The sequence below is a fragment of the Atractosteus spatula genome, chromosome 24 (genome assembly GCF_055471065.1).
Source record: "Atractosteus spatula isolate fAtrSpa1 chromosome 24, fAtrSpa1.hap1, whole genome shotgun sequence".
Taxonomy (NCBI): Eukaryota; Metazoa; Chordata; class Actinopteri; order Semionotiformes; family Lepisosteidae; genus Atractosteus; species Atractosteus spatula.
In genome coordinates this window covers 9,129,180-9,145,467 of record NC_142729.1, presented here as the reverse complement: position 1 = coordinate 9,145,467, position 16,288 = coordinate 9,129,180, and the positions used below count along the sequence as shown (strand labels likewise).

The window sequence follows — 16,288 nt, the reverse complement described above, 5'->3', positions numbered from 1 at the left end:
CCGGGATGAGGAATTAAAGGCCATTTCCTGACTCATTAACTTTGGAAGTGGGACACATCATCAGATAAATACAAAGAGAGACATCATCATGGAGTCTTGGAGATCCAGCTTGATTTGGTCTTTGTGTCAAATGAAATGAGTCTTTGACACATGGCTTCTGTCCAATCCATGCTGGACAGAGTGAGCAGCACACAAGACAGGAGCAGACACTGGGCTAAAATTGTTTCTAAGAGTACAACAAGAATGCTGGACACATTCCATAAATCAGGGAGTGACCTTTTGCTTTAGAACTTCTAATGAATCCTGAAGGATATTACAAAAAATGACTGAATGATCCTGAAACTCCTTGGTCCAACGTCCATTCCTGATTGTATTTCATGGGAATAACTTACATTGGCTGGAAACTGCATTTTTTACCTGAAATCAATGTTTCATATTTGGAATGTGTGGTCTTTGGATGTTTTTTAAAAACATTCTGAAGAATTATTATTTTTATTGGACTGGGGATTTATCTTGGAATACATTTCATCAAAATCCCGAGGAAAGAGATGAATGTATGTTTATTGTACGTAAGTCACATGTGAGTCAAGAATAGTCTGTGATCATAAATGACCTCCAGAAGTTATACAATCTACTAAAACTTCAGCAGTGCATCTGGTGGATATACTGTGCTGCACAGATTGTACATTACAAATGCTTCTGTCAGCAAAGACAAATTAAACAACCTTGATTTATACATATACCCAGATACCTTTAATTTACAGTTTACATTCAGGTCTCAGGTTCAGGCAGGATGTCTTTCTTTAGTGATATTTGACTTAAATGCAACAGCAGACTGGCTTTCAAAGTGAACAGTTTGCTCCAGTCTTCTGAACTCTAAATAAACTCCAACTTTTCTTCTCTTAAAAGTGGTCATCAATTCAATAATACTTTGTTCTATTTTAATTGTTATTTGCTACATTTAACGTGTATGATGTCTTTTAAAAAATGAGGATAACATTTAGCTGTGAAACAGAAACCTATGAAAGTCTCTCTGTAGGTGTCCTGCACTTCATCCATACTTGAATCCTTAAGATAGTGATAGCCCTCATCTTTTGTCCTTGAAAATGAAGTGCATTTAAAAATGTGATAAAGACAAATAACATGTTATAACTGCAAAGCTTAAAGAAAAGCATTATTGGCAGTAGGCAGCGTGTTGAAGAGCAGGGTCTGCTCTCTGCAGCAGCAGGAGGTTTTTGTACAGCGTCTCTATGGCAGTGAAGCACTGTGGTACACTTTCGGACAAGGCACCAAGGTGGTGGTGAAATGTAAGTGACTTCTCTTCTTTTATTCAACTCTGCAGGCTTGTTTGTCTGCTCAAATGTTTTTATGATGTTTTAACTGTGATCCAGTGTGCTTTGTGCCTCCTGATCTTGGTCATTCTTAACTGATGTACAGTATAGAATATTTATGGTTGAGGAGGGAAATCTTGACAGGACAGAAGCTGCTTCAGTCGAGCTTCTTCTGCGGCATTTTCCTCTCTCATGATCCTAAACGATCTTGGGTGACCCAGTCTCCTGGGCTGGATCATGAAATTAATGCTGATTCTTTCACAGGGAAAATAAGCTTTCACATACTAACCCTCTTTGTAAAAAGATCTAAATATAGAGTTTGAGAGTTGTTTTGGGCACTTAATTAGAGAAATAAAAGAGGAAAGACTCAAACTCAGTATGTTTATTTCTAAAAGAGGTAGTTTAAACTCATCTGAACTGCAGCACAGTAATATCATCATGAACTAAACTGAGGTATTAAAGTATAGTGATTACAGAGAGCAGGCAGTGCACAGGAGAGCTGGGTGCTCTCTCTGGAGGTTCTTGTACAGCCTCTCTATGGTAATAAAACACTGTGGTGGACTTTCGGGCAAGGAACCAAGGTGGTGGTGAAATGTAAGTGACTTCTCTTCTTTCTCTCCACTCAGCAGACTTTTCTTGTCTTTTCAAATGATTTTATTATGTTTTAACTGTGATCCTGTGTGCTTTGTGCCTCCTGATCTTGGTCACTTTTAACTGATGCACAGTACAGAATATTTGTGGAAGAGGAGGGAAATCTTGTCAGGACAGAAGCTGCTTCAGTCGAGCTTCTTCTGTGGCATTTTCCTCTCTCATGATCCTCAACGATCTTGGGTGACCCAGTCTTTTGGGCTGGTTCATAAAATTAACGCTGATTCTTTCACAGGGAAAAGAAGCTTTCACACAAACTTTCTTTGTTTAGAGATGTGAATGTACAGTGTAATTAATGCTCTTAATTATAGAAACAAAAGAGGAAAGACTCAAACTCAGCATGTTCACTTACAAAAGAGGTATTTTGAAGCAGCACAGTAATATCACCATTAACTAAACTGAGATATGAAAATTTTGGAATCCAAATGATCATAGAGCAGGCAGTGCACTGGAGAGCTGGGTGCTCTCTCTGGAGGTTTTTGTACAGCCTCTCTATGGTAATAAAACACTGTGGTGGACTTTCGGACAAGGAACCAAGGTGGTGGTGAAATGTAAGTGACTTCTTTTCTTTCTCTCAACTCAGCCGACTTGGAAGTCCTGCAATTTTTACATTTTAGCAGTTAAGAATCTTTAATTTCTCCTGCAGCCAGACTGTCCTGTAACATTATACTTCAGAACCTGCTTACTTTTGAATCAGCTCTAGCCCTGTCTCTTCTGTGACGTGTCCAGCTGTAATTATCACAACCAGCCGTGTGCTGTGTTCAGGTTGGCTTTCAAAGTCTTCTCTGAACGTTTTGTTCCAGTCTTCTGAACTCTAAATTACCCCCAGCTTTTCTAGTGGTCATCAATTCAAAAATGCTTTTTAATGATGTTCAAACAGGGAAGAATGTTTCCACTCCCAGTGTCAGTGACTGAAATCTGTTTTATTGTTTTCTTATCCTTGTATTTTGTGCCAGGTTGCTAAAAGTAAATCAAGATCAGGCACTTCACTTACAAAATTGAATTTTCTATGCAGGCTAAAAACAAACCGCCAAAACTCCACTAATAGTGGTGTTCCTAATACTAATGAATTTCTATTGCCAGTCAGATTTGACATAAAGACTGCAGTGAGTCTAATCACTGCAGTTCACGTTCAGACAGGACTGGTGAAGAAAACTGTTTTTTTTCTTTTATTGTATTTACTCAGCAGAGAAAAAAAAAACCTCTTTAGGCTCTAAAGTATACAATTTTTAAATATGATTAAAAGCAATTGCAAGGCAGTTTTGATCTTCATCAGAAGTAAGGCTATTTTTCAATACACCTTTACTGATCTATAGGCAACAGAATCTAACTGAACTGGAGGCTGCTGTCACTGTTGAGGCTGAGGTCAACTGGCATTTTAGAATTCACCCCATTTGCGATGGAATGGTTTTCTAAAGATACTGTTGCTTTTTCCTTAGACAGAGACATTATGTAAAGATAGAAATGATCAACATTTAATATCTACTACTTCCGGTAACACTAGAATAGTGTAGGAATTTACAAATCATCATCATTATTTTCAATATTAAATTAAATTAATTTCAGTTGATTAATCACCTTTGTTATAGTAGTAATTAAATTAATAATGATATTGATATTAGTATAATGCACTGCAGTATGTTCATATTAATATATTAAAATACTTGCAATCCACAACTGCTATCTTTAATTATCTATAAATGATCAAGTAATGATCAGATGGGCTGATGAAAAAATAGTATTTGAGAACGTAATCACAGACAAACTGCAGGTAAGTCTTTTATACTTTTTTTATGTGTAGAAATTGATGACTTCTAATGTACTGATCAGCACAGGATCAAAAGCATTGAAGTTATTTTATGAACCTTGTGAAAGTATTTTAATTTAAATCTTCAGGTTTTGTTGCAGCTGTTTCTTCAGACACATTTTCCTCTGCTGTGCTGCTCAGTAAAGCATGAAGTGGAACAAAGATGACAGACCTAACGCAGTTGTTTTATTAATAATGCCTAACGATAGTATTAGACTTTAATTTATATACAAACTCAAAAAATCATTTTAAGTGCTTATACATTGCAGGCATGTGTGTTTACATGATTCTTGTCACATTTTGTAACAAATGAAAATTATTCCAGCACTTCTCAAGTCCAGACCAGCATCAGCCTGTGCTTTTTTCAGTCTCTGCTAACAATTACCTCCACAGCTGAAGCTTAGTTTACAGCGCAGAGAAGTGACACTTACAGTATAATGTTTAATAAGATCCTGTGAAGTGATATATTAATGCAGATATATTAATACATGCTGTCTTTAAATTGAGAAGATTCTGCATTGGCTTATTTCAAGTCTTTCATGCAGACACTCCTCCTAAAATAATCACTATTTGTTGATTCTGAATTTCAGCAGCAGGTAGAATGGGGAGTTAGTTCACTTGGTGGCTCTGTCTAAGTGTCAGTGAACTCATTGGAAACTGGGCTGGCTGATTCAGCAGACCTGTTCTCTCTGTATCAGAGGCGAACAGGCTGCTCAGGGTCACAGCCTGGAGTCAAGGCTGGTCCAGGACACCTGGTGCCGAGAACTCAGGCGCCACGATTCCAGTGACGAGTCATCAGAACCTCAGAAAGGCTCCAAACAAGCAGAGACCTGTCCTGCTCACTAGGATACTTGTAGCACATTGATCTAAGGATGTCAAGGGGCTTCTTTGAAAGCATTCTCATTTATGATATGTGTAACTTTAAAATATGTATTGATGTTAATTGTTGGGTTTCAAAACTACAGATACAGGAGTAAAAGGAAACCTGATCTTTGTTTAGAAGCGCATGTGGTGTTTCTAGGAGTCCCAAAGTGCGGTGTGTGTTGTCAAAGTTAGTGAGGCTCAGTCTTCTGCTGTACACCAGTCCTGACTCTCTTCCCTGCTCTGTCTTGCTCTCTCCTAGCTGGCGCCACCGTGAAGCCCACAGTGTCGCTGTTCCCCCCGTCCCCCAGTGAGCTGTCCGCCAACTCGGCCACACTGCTCTGCCTGCTCAGCGGCTACTCCCCCGAGGGGGCCAGCGTGGAGTGGACGGTGGACGGCTCCAAAGTGACCAGCGGGGTCCTGACCAGTGCCGAGGAGGGGAGGGACGGCAAGTTCAGCCGCAGCAGCTCCCTGAAGCTGAGCAAGGCCGAGTGGGAGGCCAAGGAGGAGTACGTGTGCACGGTGACCCACGACAACTCGCCAGCCTCCTACAGCGTCCGCAGGAGTCAGTGCACGGGCGCCGCGGCGTGATGCTGTCCTGGGAGAAGAGGAGAAGAGCCGCCCTCCCCTCGGCCCCAGTGTGTCTGCAGATCCTGTCGAGCCATGCAGCAGCTCAGTAGCCTCGCATGTTAGTCTCAGCCTCCGGCCGTCACTAGAGCTTTTCTGGCAACTGGTGTGTGTTTGTGTAGTCTAGGACATATTTCATTGTTTGTTTCGCTCTAGATGTTCAAATAAAATATTGAAGTCAGAATCTGGAGTTGTGTCACTCTTTTTGTATGCGTTTGATTTTCTGAAAAGGAATATAAGATCTCCGGGTTGAGAAAGGCCCCAGTTTGACCCTGTGGCACAGAGAGCATCCATATCAAAGGCAGCTGGCAGCTCTTAACTGAAAGACAGGGGGTCTTCTTATTAAAATAAAAATAATAATTCAATTGATTTACCTGACATCTTCATCATCAAAGATACCCAAAAATTAAAGAACTTAAAAATAATAATAATAATAAACTTTATTTTAAATAGCGCCTTTTAAGGTGGCTTCTCAAAGCGCTTTACAGAATGACAACAACAATAAATAAAAAGAATACACAAGATAAAACACAATTACAATATACAGAGGAGACCATGGATGGTGGTACTAAGTATAGTAGGAGCAGAGGGGTAAAGAATGGAACCAGTTCAGAAAAGGCTCTTCTAAAGAAGAAGGTTTTGAGTCTGGAATTGAAGGAGATTAGAGAAGGTGACTCTCTGATATCCTTGGGAAGAGAGGATATCAAGTATTATCATACAGTACATAATAATATATAATATACATTATATAACATGATATGTAGAGTGGATGGATTAAAAAATCTTCTTTAATGGGTTATTATCAAACAATTCAGTGACAAAAAGTAGTGCAGCACAAGGGACAGAGACTTCAGTGAAACCGCAGGTCAGCTCGATGCAGAGTCGAGACAGCAGGGGCCTGAGGAGGCTGGAGACACACAGGTGTGTCTGGGGATCTGGCTCCACCTCAGGGGTGGACAACCAGCAGCACTGAAAGCTGGAGAGCAAAGAGAAGCAACAGCTGGGCTTGAACAGAGAGGAGGGGGAAGAATGAGAGATTATATATATTATATGTGTATTGAATACTGACACTGTGAAACTTTTCACATTACTGTGTGTTGCAAACTGAGCACTGACACGCTAGGATCTACAGTATCACAGTGTTTTCAGATTAACAATTGTTTTTCCTGCATAGTGACAAAAAGAGTCAGCACACAATTCTGTGCTTGTCCTGCCGTTACTTGTCCTGTTTCTAATCTTTCATAGTTTGTATACGTTTTGCAACATGCCTTTGCATTTCACATCTATTTATCTAGTAGTAACATTTACACACCCTGTAAGCATATATCACCAGAATACATGTATCACATCTGATATAAATCAGAATAAGGAATATGGTCTTATAATGAGACCTCAGGCCAGCTCAATGGAGAGTCAGGCAGCAGGGTCCTGAGGAGGCTGGAGATACCCAGGAGTGTCCAACAGGAAGCCAGTTGGCTCATCTTGCTTATTTGTCAGTTTAGTAGCAAATTGAATCTAAAAGTTTGCCTGGACTTTTCTTAAATGTGCCTAGAGTTTGGGCCTCAACCACCAGGATAATATATTCTAGATACCCAGAACAGTTTGGTTACAACATCAATTTTTATTTTCCATCCTGTATTATTTCCGTTTTAGTTACTTACTTTGCATCCTTGTTTGACTTCTGAGTGTGTAAAAGTCCCTATGTTGAATCTGTCTATAACCCATAACAGTTTGTATATCTGAAACAAATCTCTCAATTTCCTCTGTTCTAGTCAGATGAGATTTAGCTCCTTTAAGTTGTCTGTACATGACAATCCACTGAAACTAGAATTTATTATTGTTGCTCTTCATTTAACTCTTTCTCAGACTGCATTCTCCTTTTTGATATGTTGCCTAAAACTGAAAACAGTTTTCTAAATGAAGCCTTAGAATTGCCTTGTAAACCTTGAGTATAACCTCCCTGGAATTAGATTCAACACTTCCTGCTCTACACTCTAGCGTTCAGTTTGCTTTACTGATTCCCCACATTGTCTGGATGAAGACATAGAACAATTTACCAGATCTCTTTTGTGTGTAACATCCTGCAGCCCAGACTCATTCATGCTAAATATACACAATGTACACAACATTTTCCTCCTACCTGCCTGTGTCACTGTGCACATAACAATGTTAAATTTCATACTAGGTGCCTTCCCAATTTCTGATTTTGTCTTTAAAGTCTTATTTAGTTCCCTGTTTCTGTGTTAACCACTCTCTCTCTCTAGTTTGATAACTATACCTGAAGCTGATGTTTATATGGAACAGGAAGATGATGGGCCAAAAACTCATCCTTGAGGTACACCACTAGTTTCATCTGCCCAGATAAGTGTGGCACCCCTTAAGATTATGCACTATGCGCTTAAGGCTATGAACATTATGTTCCCTGTTAGTCAGTTACCAATCCATATATATAAAGAAAGTAGACCTGAACAGTGAATTTTGCAGTGCTGTGAATGTTTTGTGCCTTGACCATCATGAGTTCTGTTGCATTTCACTCAGATTTCAGAGAAAGATGTCTTTGTTCCTTCTTTCCTTTTAAGCCATGTGGTGTTTTGGTCTCTGGTCCATTTTGAGCTTCAAGGTGCATTTTCACTAAACTCTACTGGACACTGTTATTGTTTTTTACTTCAAGTTCGCCGCTTAAATGTCTAGTCACTTCAAAGCACATAAACAACAAACCAAATAAAAGGTGTTCCTAATTAATTCAATGATTAGTGATTAGATCAAAAAAAATTCTGCAGATCTAAAGGAGCTACTTGCAAATGTTAGTGGTAAGAATGGGCAGATGATCATCCTCTAACTTGTACTTGTAGCTTTCTCTTATAGACAGTCCAACAGAAAGGGCTCAACCGGTGAAGGCACCTTTTGGAGTTCAGGCTGGGCTCTAAAGAGCTGAACTGAATCTATGATATCATTTACTCACTACCATAACTTAAACACAGACACAGACACACTCACACCAGGGCCAATCTCCCATAAGCCAATTAACCTGACAGTATGTATTTGAACTGTGGCAGGAAAACAGAGCACCCAGAGAAACCACTGAGAGAATATACAGACTCCACACAGACAGCACCCCACGTCCAGAATTGAACCCAGGACCCCAGTGCTGCCAGGCCACACTATCCCTGCTATCGTTACCATAAGTACAATTTAACAGAGTCTTCTAATAAACTGTCTCACTCCTTCCAGGACCCAGCTACTGTCTCTTTGACACTACCTGTGCTGAATCTACAACAGTCATTTCCAAAACAGTCAGTACCTACCATCAATCTTAATTTGCAGTGTGTGAGCACTGGCCTTTTCCTAGGGATCAGCCTTTAATGTTTGTGAGGATTTTGGGGGGTTTTCATCTTAATTATTTTAATTACCATGCTGTACTGTGAATGGCCAGTGTGAATATTAATATTAATCGTGTTAAAGTCTTTAAAAACCTCAGAGGGAACTGCACAGTATTCTAAGTGCCGAAGAAAGAGAGTCAATTAATCTATCATGAAGGGATACGGGTGATGGTCTGTGAGACTGGAGCTGCCTGCTGCTCTCTGAGAGACTCTCACACCTGCAGCTGGTCTATTCCGGGAGCGCGTCGGTCACGCTGGGGCACCTGCGCAGCTCGATATGCAAATCCTCTCGGCAGCGGTTTCGCTTTCTCCTCCCCGTCTTCCAGTTTCACAGCCAGAAATAGCCCGGGGGCGGCGGGGCAGCGGAGCGCGGCCAGGGAGATTTGCCTGCCGCGGCAGAGAGCCAGCCGGGCGCACAGCGTAGTGGTTTCGGAGAGCCCAGCTGTCTGAGCCACAGGCAGGAGCTCAGGAGGAGGAGCTCAGCTGCGCTGTTCAACTCTTTGACTACATGAGAGACGGAGAAACGAGAGGTGCTGTAAGGGTGCACAGATATTGAATTCAAATTTCTTGATTAAATGTAATTTTCTGACACTGAAGATTTCTGGAACTGTCAATTACAAAAGAAGTTCAAGTAGGGAGCTGCGACAGCATGTGTAGGCTGCAAAGGAACAGGTACAGTAAAGGTTTATTCCAGGCTTAAAGGAAAAGAAAAAAAGACATGTTTCAGGTGAGAGAAGAAGGATCCACAGCTGAAACGTTGTGCCTGTTTTCTTTTCAGCATGGAATAAACCTCTACCTGGTCGTTCACAAAGATATTTGTTAAAATCTGACATATTAATAGAATAATACAGATTGATTAGTCTAAATTCCCACCAGAAATCTTAATTAACAGTGTGTGAGCAATGGCCTTTTTCTAGGGATCATCTTCTAACATTTGTGTAGATCTTCTGTGATTCCCCATTTCATTGATTTTAATTACGATGTTTTTATTTATACTAAAATATTATGCAAGTGTCAGACTCTGAATGTTACTTATTAATCTGTAGTACACAGATAATATATCATATCTAGCAAATAATTTACTAATATAACTTCATTTACAATTTCCTACCTGTAATTTTGAGCATTAAAATGACATGCGCTTTAATTGCACCCAGGTTTAGTCTGAGTGCTGTATGAATGTTGGTAAACTGCTGTTTTTACTGTATTGATGAATGATGACATCAGCAATAAGAAACGGTTTAAGAAACTGAATCTGCCTGGGCTCCTGTAAGATCAGCTTGTAAGGCATTAGTTTTACTTTTTTAGTTTGTTCTCACACTGAATCTAGGATCCTAGCCTCTTTCTTAAATACTACAGCATCAATACTTTGTGAAACGATTCATACTGGACACTATTTACTCAGTGTTTATTACTCATCTGGTGTTGTTTCTCTTATTAAACCGCACCCAGTTGTGAACATCTGTGTGAACTTTATAATACATCTAGTATATGCCAGTATAAACCTTATAAAACATACAGTACATACCAGATAGTATACTGCTACAGTGCCTTGCGAAAGTATTCGGCCCCCTTGAACTTTTCAACCTTTTGCCACATTTCAGGCTTCAAACATAAAGATATATATTTTTTATTTTATGTGAAGAATCACCAACAAGTGGGACACAATTGTGAAGTGGAACGAAATCTATTGGATTTTTGAAACTTTTTTAACTAATAAAAAAATGAAAAGTGGGGCGTGCAAAATTATTCGGCCCCCTTGCGTTAATACTTTGTAGAGCCACCTTTTGCTGCGATTACAGCTGCAAGTCGCTTGGGGTATGTCTCTATCAGTTTTGCACATCGAGAGACTGAAATTCTTGCCCATTCTTCCTTGCAAAACAGCTCGAGCTCAGTGAGGTTGGATGGAGAGCGTTTGTGAACAGCAGTTTTCAGCTCTTTCCACATATTCTCGATTGGATTCAGGTCTGGACTTTGACTTGGCCATTCAAACACCTGGATACGTTTATTTGTGAACCATTCCTTTGTAGATTTTGCTGTATGTTTGGGATCATTGTCTTGTTGGAAGATAAATCTCCGTCCCAGTTTCAGGTCTTTTGCAGACTCCCAACAGGTTTTCATCCAGAATGGTCCTGTATTTGGCTGCATCCATCTTCCCCTCAATTTTAACCATCTTCCCTGTCCCTGCTGAAGAAAAGCAGGCCCAAACCATGATGCTGCCACCACCATGTTTGACAGTGGGGATGGTGTGTTGAGGGTGATGAGCTGTGTTGCTTTTACGCCAAACATATCGTTTTGCATTGTGGCCAAAAAGTTCGATTTTGGTTTCATCTGACCAGAGCACCTTCTTCCACATGTTTGGGGTGTCTCCCAGGTGGCTTGTGGCAAACTTTAGACGAGACTTTTTATGGATATCTTTGAGAAATGGCTTTCTTCTTGCCACTCTTCCATAAAGGCCAGATTTGTGCAGTGTAAGACTGATTGTTGTCCTATGGACAGACTCTCCCACCTCAGCTGTAGTTCTCTGCAGTTCATCCAGAGTGATCATGGGCCTCTTGGCTGCATCTCTGATCAGTCTTCTCCTTGTCTGAGCTGAAAGTTTAGAGGGACGGCCAGGTCTTGGTAGATTTGCAGTGGTCTGATACTCCTTCCATTTCAAGATGATCGCTTGCACAGTGCTCCTTGGGATGTTTGAAGCTTGGGAAATCTTTTTGTATCCAAATCCGGCTTTAAACTTCTCAGTATTACAGTATTACGGACCTGCCTGGTGTGTTCCTTGGTCTTCATGATGCTCTCTGCGCTTTCAACAGAACCTTGAGACTATCACAGAGCAGGTGCATTTATACAGAGACTTGATTACACACAGGTGGATTCTATTTATCACCATCAGTCATTTAGGACAACATTGGATCATTCAGAGATCCTCGCTGAACTTCTGGAGTGAGTTTGCTGCACTGAAAGTAAAGGGGCCGAATAATTTTGCACGCCCCACTTTTCATTTTTTTATTAGTTAAAAAAGTTTCAAAAATCCAATAGATTTCGTTCCACTTCACAATTGTGTCCCACTTGTTGGTGATTCTTCACATAAAATAAAAAATTTATATCTTTATGTTTGAAGCCTGAAATGTGGCAAAAGGTTGAAAAGTTCAAGGGGGCCGAATACTTTCGCAAGGCACTGTATATAACCTGAGAGCTGGACATTTCTATCTTAATTTTCACTATAAGACTGGAGAGGTCTGTGTGAGGGATGAATTGCTCTTGAATGGGGGCAGGGTGATTACCCAACTCAGAATAACTTTCCAGGGGTTAGGTTACTTAGACATGATGTTTTTACATGTTTTTATTGGAAAGATGCAGTTTACTTTTGTCAGAATTCCAGACATACAGTAACATTGAAGCTGCTGTATTTTGGAAATACCTCCCATGTTTATGTTGTCTCCTTGATTTGAGAAAGTGTTACTTGCTGGTGTTTTGTACACATTATAAAGATGTAAGCATGTTATCTAATCCCTAATCATTGCAGCCGAATCGGGCCAAAGATGTATTTTGACTTTTTCAACATTCCCTGGAGTCTACAAATTAATTCAGCCACGTGATATTTGTATATGATTTTATACAAAGTTGCAGCTTTTTTATGATATCACCACATGTTTTTCCTTGTTCCTGTCAGCTTGTTATGCTCCAATTGTCTTTATGCTTTCTCTAAGGAATGTCACCACTTAATGTTTGTACAGTATCTTGTGACAGATGGATCTTGTGGTAGTTTGGGAATAATCTCTATGAAAAAGATGACTTTAAGCCTGTCTGTTGAATCTGTCTGTACCGATCACAGCAAAACAAAAGAGATGTGCTGAAGTCAGAGGAACTAATCTAGGATAAACTGTGGCAAAAAATGAAAGATGAACACAAAGCTTAACAAAGCAGAACAATGTTCAAAATATTGTGGATACATACAGTATGTGATCTTTCAGAAAGTTTTTTTTATTTAATTGAATGTGGAAATTATAATATCTCTGCTTTCTCAGGAAATGGAGGTATTAGTAATGTAAAATGATAACTTGGACATCCTACCAAGTATTTTACCTGCTGTAAATACACGTACAGTACTGTACTGTTGCGATAATATTTTACTGCACTCACTGGGTAGAAAAAAGCTATTATTCTTGGAAAACAATTGCAGTGTTTCAGATTGTGTATGACTGTTCCAGCCTGTATTAAGATTAATGTAGTTTTGAAGCTGAGGTAACCAACTGCTATTCTTTGTGCTGGAAGTGACTCAGCAGAGTTACCAGCGGTGGCAGGAAATGGTAGGAGAATTGAAGGAGAGTCTTCAGTCTGTTCACTTGCATTTTAAATGCAGTATATACAGTACCTTATTATACACAACTAAGACTCACATCACATAAATTACAATCCACAGGGAGTTCTGGGATAAATAAACCTTTATTTTTCTGTCTGCTTCTCCTTCAGCTGTAATTGAACTTTTTACAGTTTACTGTTGCTTTTTTAAGTAAACTGTCAGAAGTTGCATTCTGATTTAAGTTGTACATTAAATGCCCGAATGTTGCACTTGTAATAGTAACAATCACATTTACAGTTTTGCACTTAGATAAAGCAATAAAGATATGCTTTAAAAGTAATATGTGTCATTGGATTTCTTGTTCAATTAGCAGGAAAATATTGTGATTGCACAAAGACAAAGTAAAATACAACAGAAATGCGGACAGTGGAGCACGGAAGCGTACGGAGGCTTATTATGATGAAATATCCCATTTATAGGAGATAGCATTGCGTTTATACAAGAAAAGTATCTCGTATATACGAGACATGTATTGGTTTTACACACAATAGTTCATTTGTGAACAATGGTGCCTACTATATAAATACTGAATACAGCATTGTACTGTATATTGTAACGAGACGGGGTCAGCGAGGATGGAGACAGGAACTCGGACTCTTTTAAAACCACAGTGCTTTATAGTCGACGTGCGTCCGGCTCAGCACCAGCAACAGAGAAAGTGAGAAAAGAGAGGTACAACACTCTGGGGCCATTTTGTGTACAGTACGTGGTATAGAGTGGTAAGTGGGTACAGATATAAAAGGGGCTGCAAAACTGGGATAACTATTTACAGGGATCCCAGCAACCTATCCATAGTGTACACCCGTTCAGAATGGTCAGCGGCACTGGCCAGTGGCTGTCCTAGTCCCCGCCCTGACCACTACCACTACTCCCGTCCTGCCCCTCGCCACGCACCCCAGCCGGGCGCTCTTCATCCTTGATGCCAGGCGAGGACGCCTCAATATGAAATAATATTGTCCAGTGCAAAGTGGCATTGACTTAAATAACAGCAGAACATTTCCACACTCCTCCTTTTGGAAAAAAAAAACAATCTAAAGGAACACGTGTTCTGTCTTTTGTATTGTAATGCTTACGGCCGACAGGTACTGTGTAAGAGCTGGCGTACCAGAGCAGGTGACGTCACCGCCCTTCCCTGTGATAGCAGGACTACAGCTACTAGGCTGTGGAGCGATCTCTCTTTAGCTCACAGGGCTAGGTCACTGCAGAGAGACACAGGAGTCCCGGGTTCAAGCCCCCGACGGTGGGGGGGCCGACCTAATGCGGCAAGGGTGCCCGCCTGAGCCCCCGTTGTGTTACAATAGTAAGACTTATGCCAAGTTTTATCGCTGGTAACAGTAAACGGAACGCCAGCTGTGTGCAAGCTGTAATACGGGTTGTGTGCCGTCCTGGAATTCTTTGTCTTTTTCAAAAAGTTTTTGTTTGGCATTACCCTGTCTCTGTACACATGCACATCCATGCAAACGGACACAGAAATATTGTTTCTTCTCCCATCAAAATGCACTTTTCCTACATTTTGCTGTGTAAATCCAAATTCAAATCATTTGATGTCAGCATACTGTAGTCTAAAAGCTTTTAATAATTATTATAATTGCTTACACTTATACTGTTCTGTATAATTATTAGTTCTTAGTAAAAGGCTGCACAGGGATTACTGTATTATTAGTCAACAGAGGGCAGCACTGAAAACTGAATTGAGTCAGTTTCAGCAGGCAAACGTTGCTGCTCTTCTTCCTGATGTGACTCTTGTCTCAGTGTAATTGCCTTATTACTGACACTAGAGGGCAGCACTGAACACTGAATTGAGTCTCACTTAAAAAAAAACACTGTTCTGCTCCTCTTACTGTGACACTTGTCTCAGTGTGTGAGAACAGTGCTGCTCTTTCATTTCACCCTACCTGTCCAACAGATTGTTTCATCCTATCAATACAGCCTCTCCTAAGAATCCAGTCTGCCTGATATTGAGATACCTCACCTGTGAACCTGTCTGAGATGCTTTGCTGCCTCACACTTCTTCTTTGTACTTCGGGATGTTCACCAGTTTCACTCTGTTTCATCAGTTTTTGTATATGATGCACTGAAAGTATTGAAGTAAGAACAGCATTTGAATCTGCAGCTCATAACAAAAAAAACTTGCAGTACAATAATTATACTTTAAGATTACAGTTGAGAGGGTATCTTTGAAACCAACCCTCAATAGGAGTGATATGCTGCCAAGGTCTGGCAAGATTATTATCTCTGAGTCAACATATGTGTTTCTTGTAAGTAGAAAAGTGTTGGACAATACGGGGCTGTGCAGCGATACAACCATTCTCTAAGTTCACCAGCCCCGTTTCTGTGAGCTGTAAAACAGACCAGTTCCACTGGGTCCACTCTGCTCCACTCTGATCCCTTCACACTCACAGGGACAGCCTGAATGTGGGAGGAGTCTGCAGAGGATTTCTGGGCTCTCAATGTGCTTCAGACATTCAGAGCTCAACACAGTAATGGTTTTCTTAACTGTTTTTTATTAACAGAATCACTCTGAGCACAATCTAACCTGGTTCATAATCACTGCAGGCATTGTTTCAAAACAAGAATAACATACTGTACGTTTGGAAAGCCATGTCATTTCTAATGGTTTGACGCCATTTCGTCACAGAAATGGCGACAAACATGCGCTAGAGTGCTGCCCTCTGTTGACTAATAATACAGTAATCCCTGTGCATCCTTTTACAAAAAATAATCATTATACAGAACAGTCTTGTATGCAAAACTCTTAATACAATGATTCAAATGACTCAAACCAGGAGCAACAATTCTATAATTCTATAAATGGAAGTAAGGAATTCAGTCAACACTGTTTTAATGATTCAAGCAAAAAAAAAGAAAATGGTCACTTTTAAATTGGCTCCTCAGACAGAATAATTTGCTCTAAAGTGCAGTTTACTGTACATCAGTCACATTTTTGTGCACATCTATCACAGAACCTCCTTGAAGACAGAAATTTGTATATAGTAACACAAGTCAAAATAAACATACAAATACAATCAATCCACATTTCTCTTATTGGCCTATTTGGGCATTATGTTTGATACTGCATAATTAGGCAGTTGTTGCAGCTCTAATTTCATTTAAGACAGTGGCATACTGTATCTGTGCTGTTGACCTCAACCTCACAAGCAAGTCTGACTTCATTCTCCAATCCATGACCCCATCCATGAACATCTTGAAATCATGGAACATCTGGTTCCATGATGTCAAGGGCTGCTGGCAGCTAGTAGCTTTTATATTCCTC

The 16,288-nt window shown here is 40.1% G+C and overlaps 1 gene segment (V, D, J or C); it reads left to right on the top strand.

Annotated features, from left to right (window-relative positions):
• The window catches only part of LOC148815865 (Ig kappa chain V region Mem5-like), a 364,398-nt gene extending 358,943 nt beyond the window's left edge, over nt 1-5,455 (top strand). Inside the window, 2 exon segments of the V gene segment in view lie at nt 1,272-1,307; nt 4,910-5,455. Of these exon segments, the coding sequence occupies nt 1,272-1,307; nt 4,910-5,238 (365 nt within the window).
• Nucleotides 5,456-16,288: the final 10,833 nt, after the last annotated feature.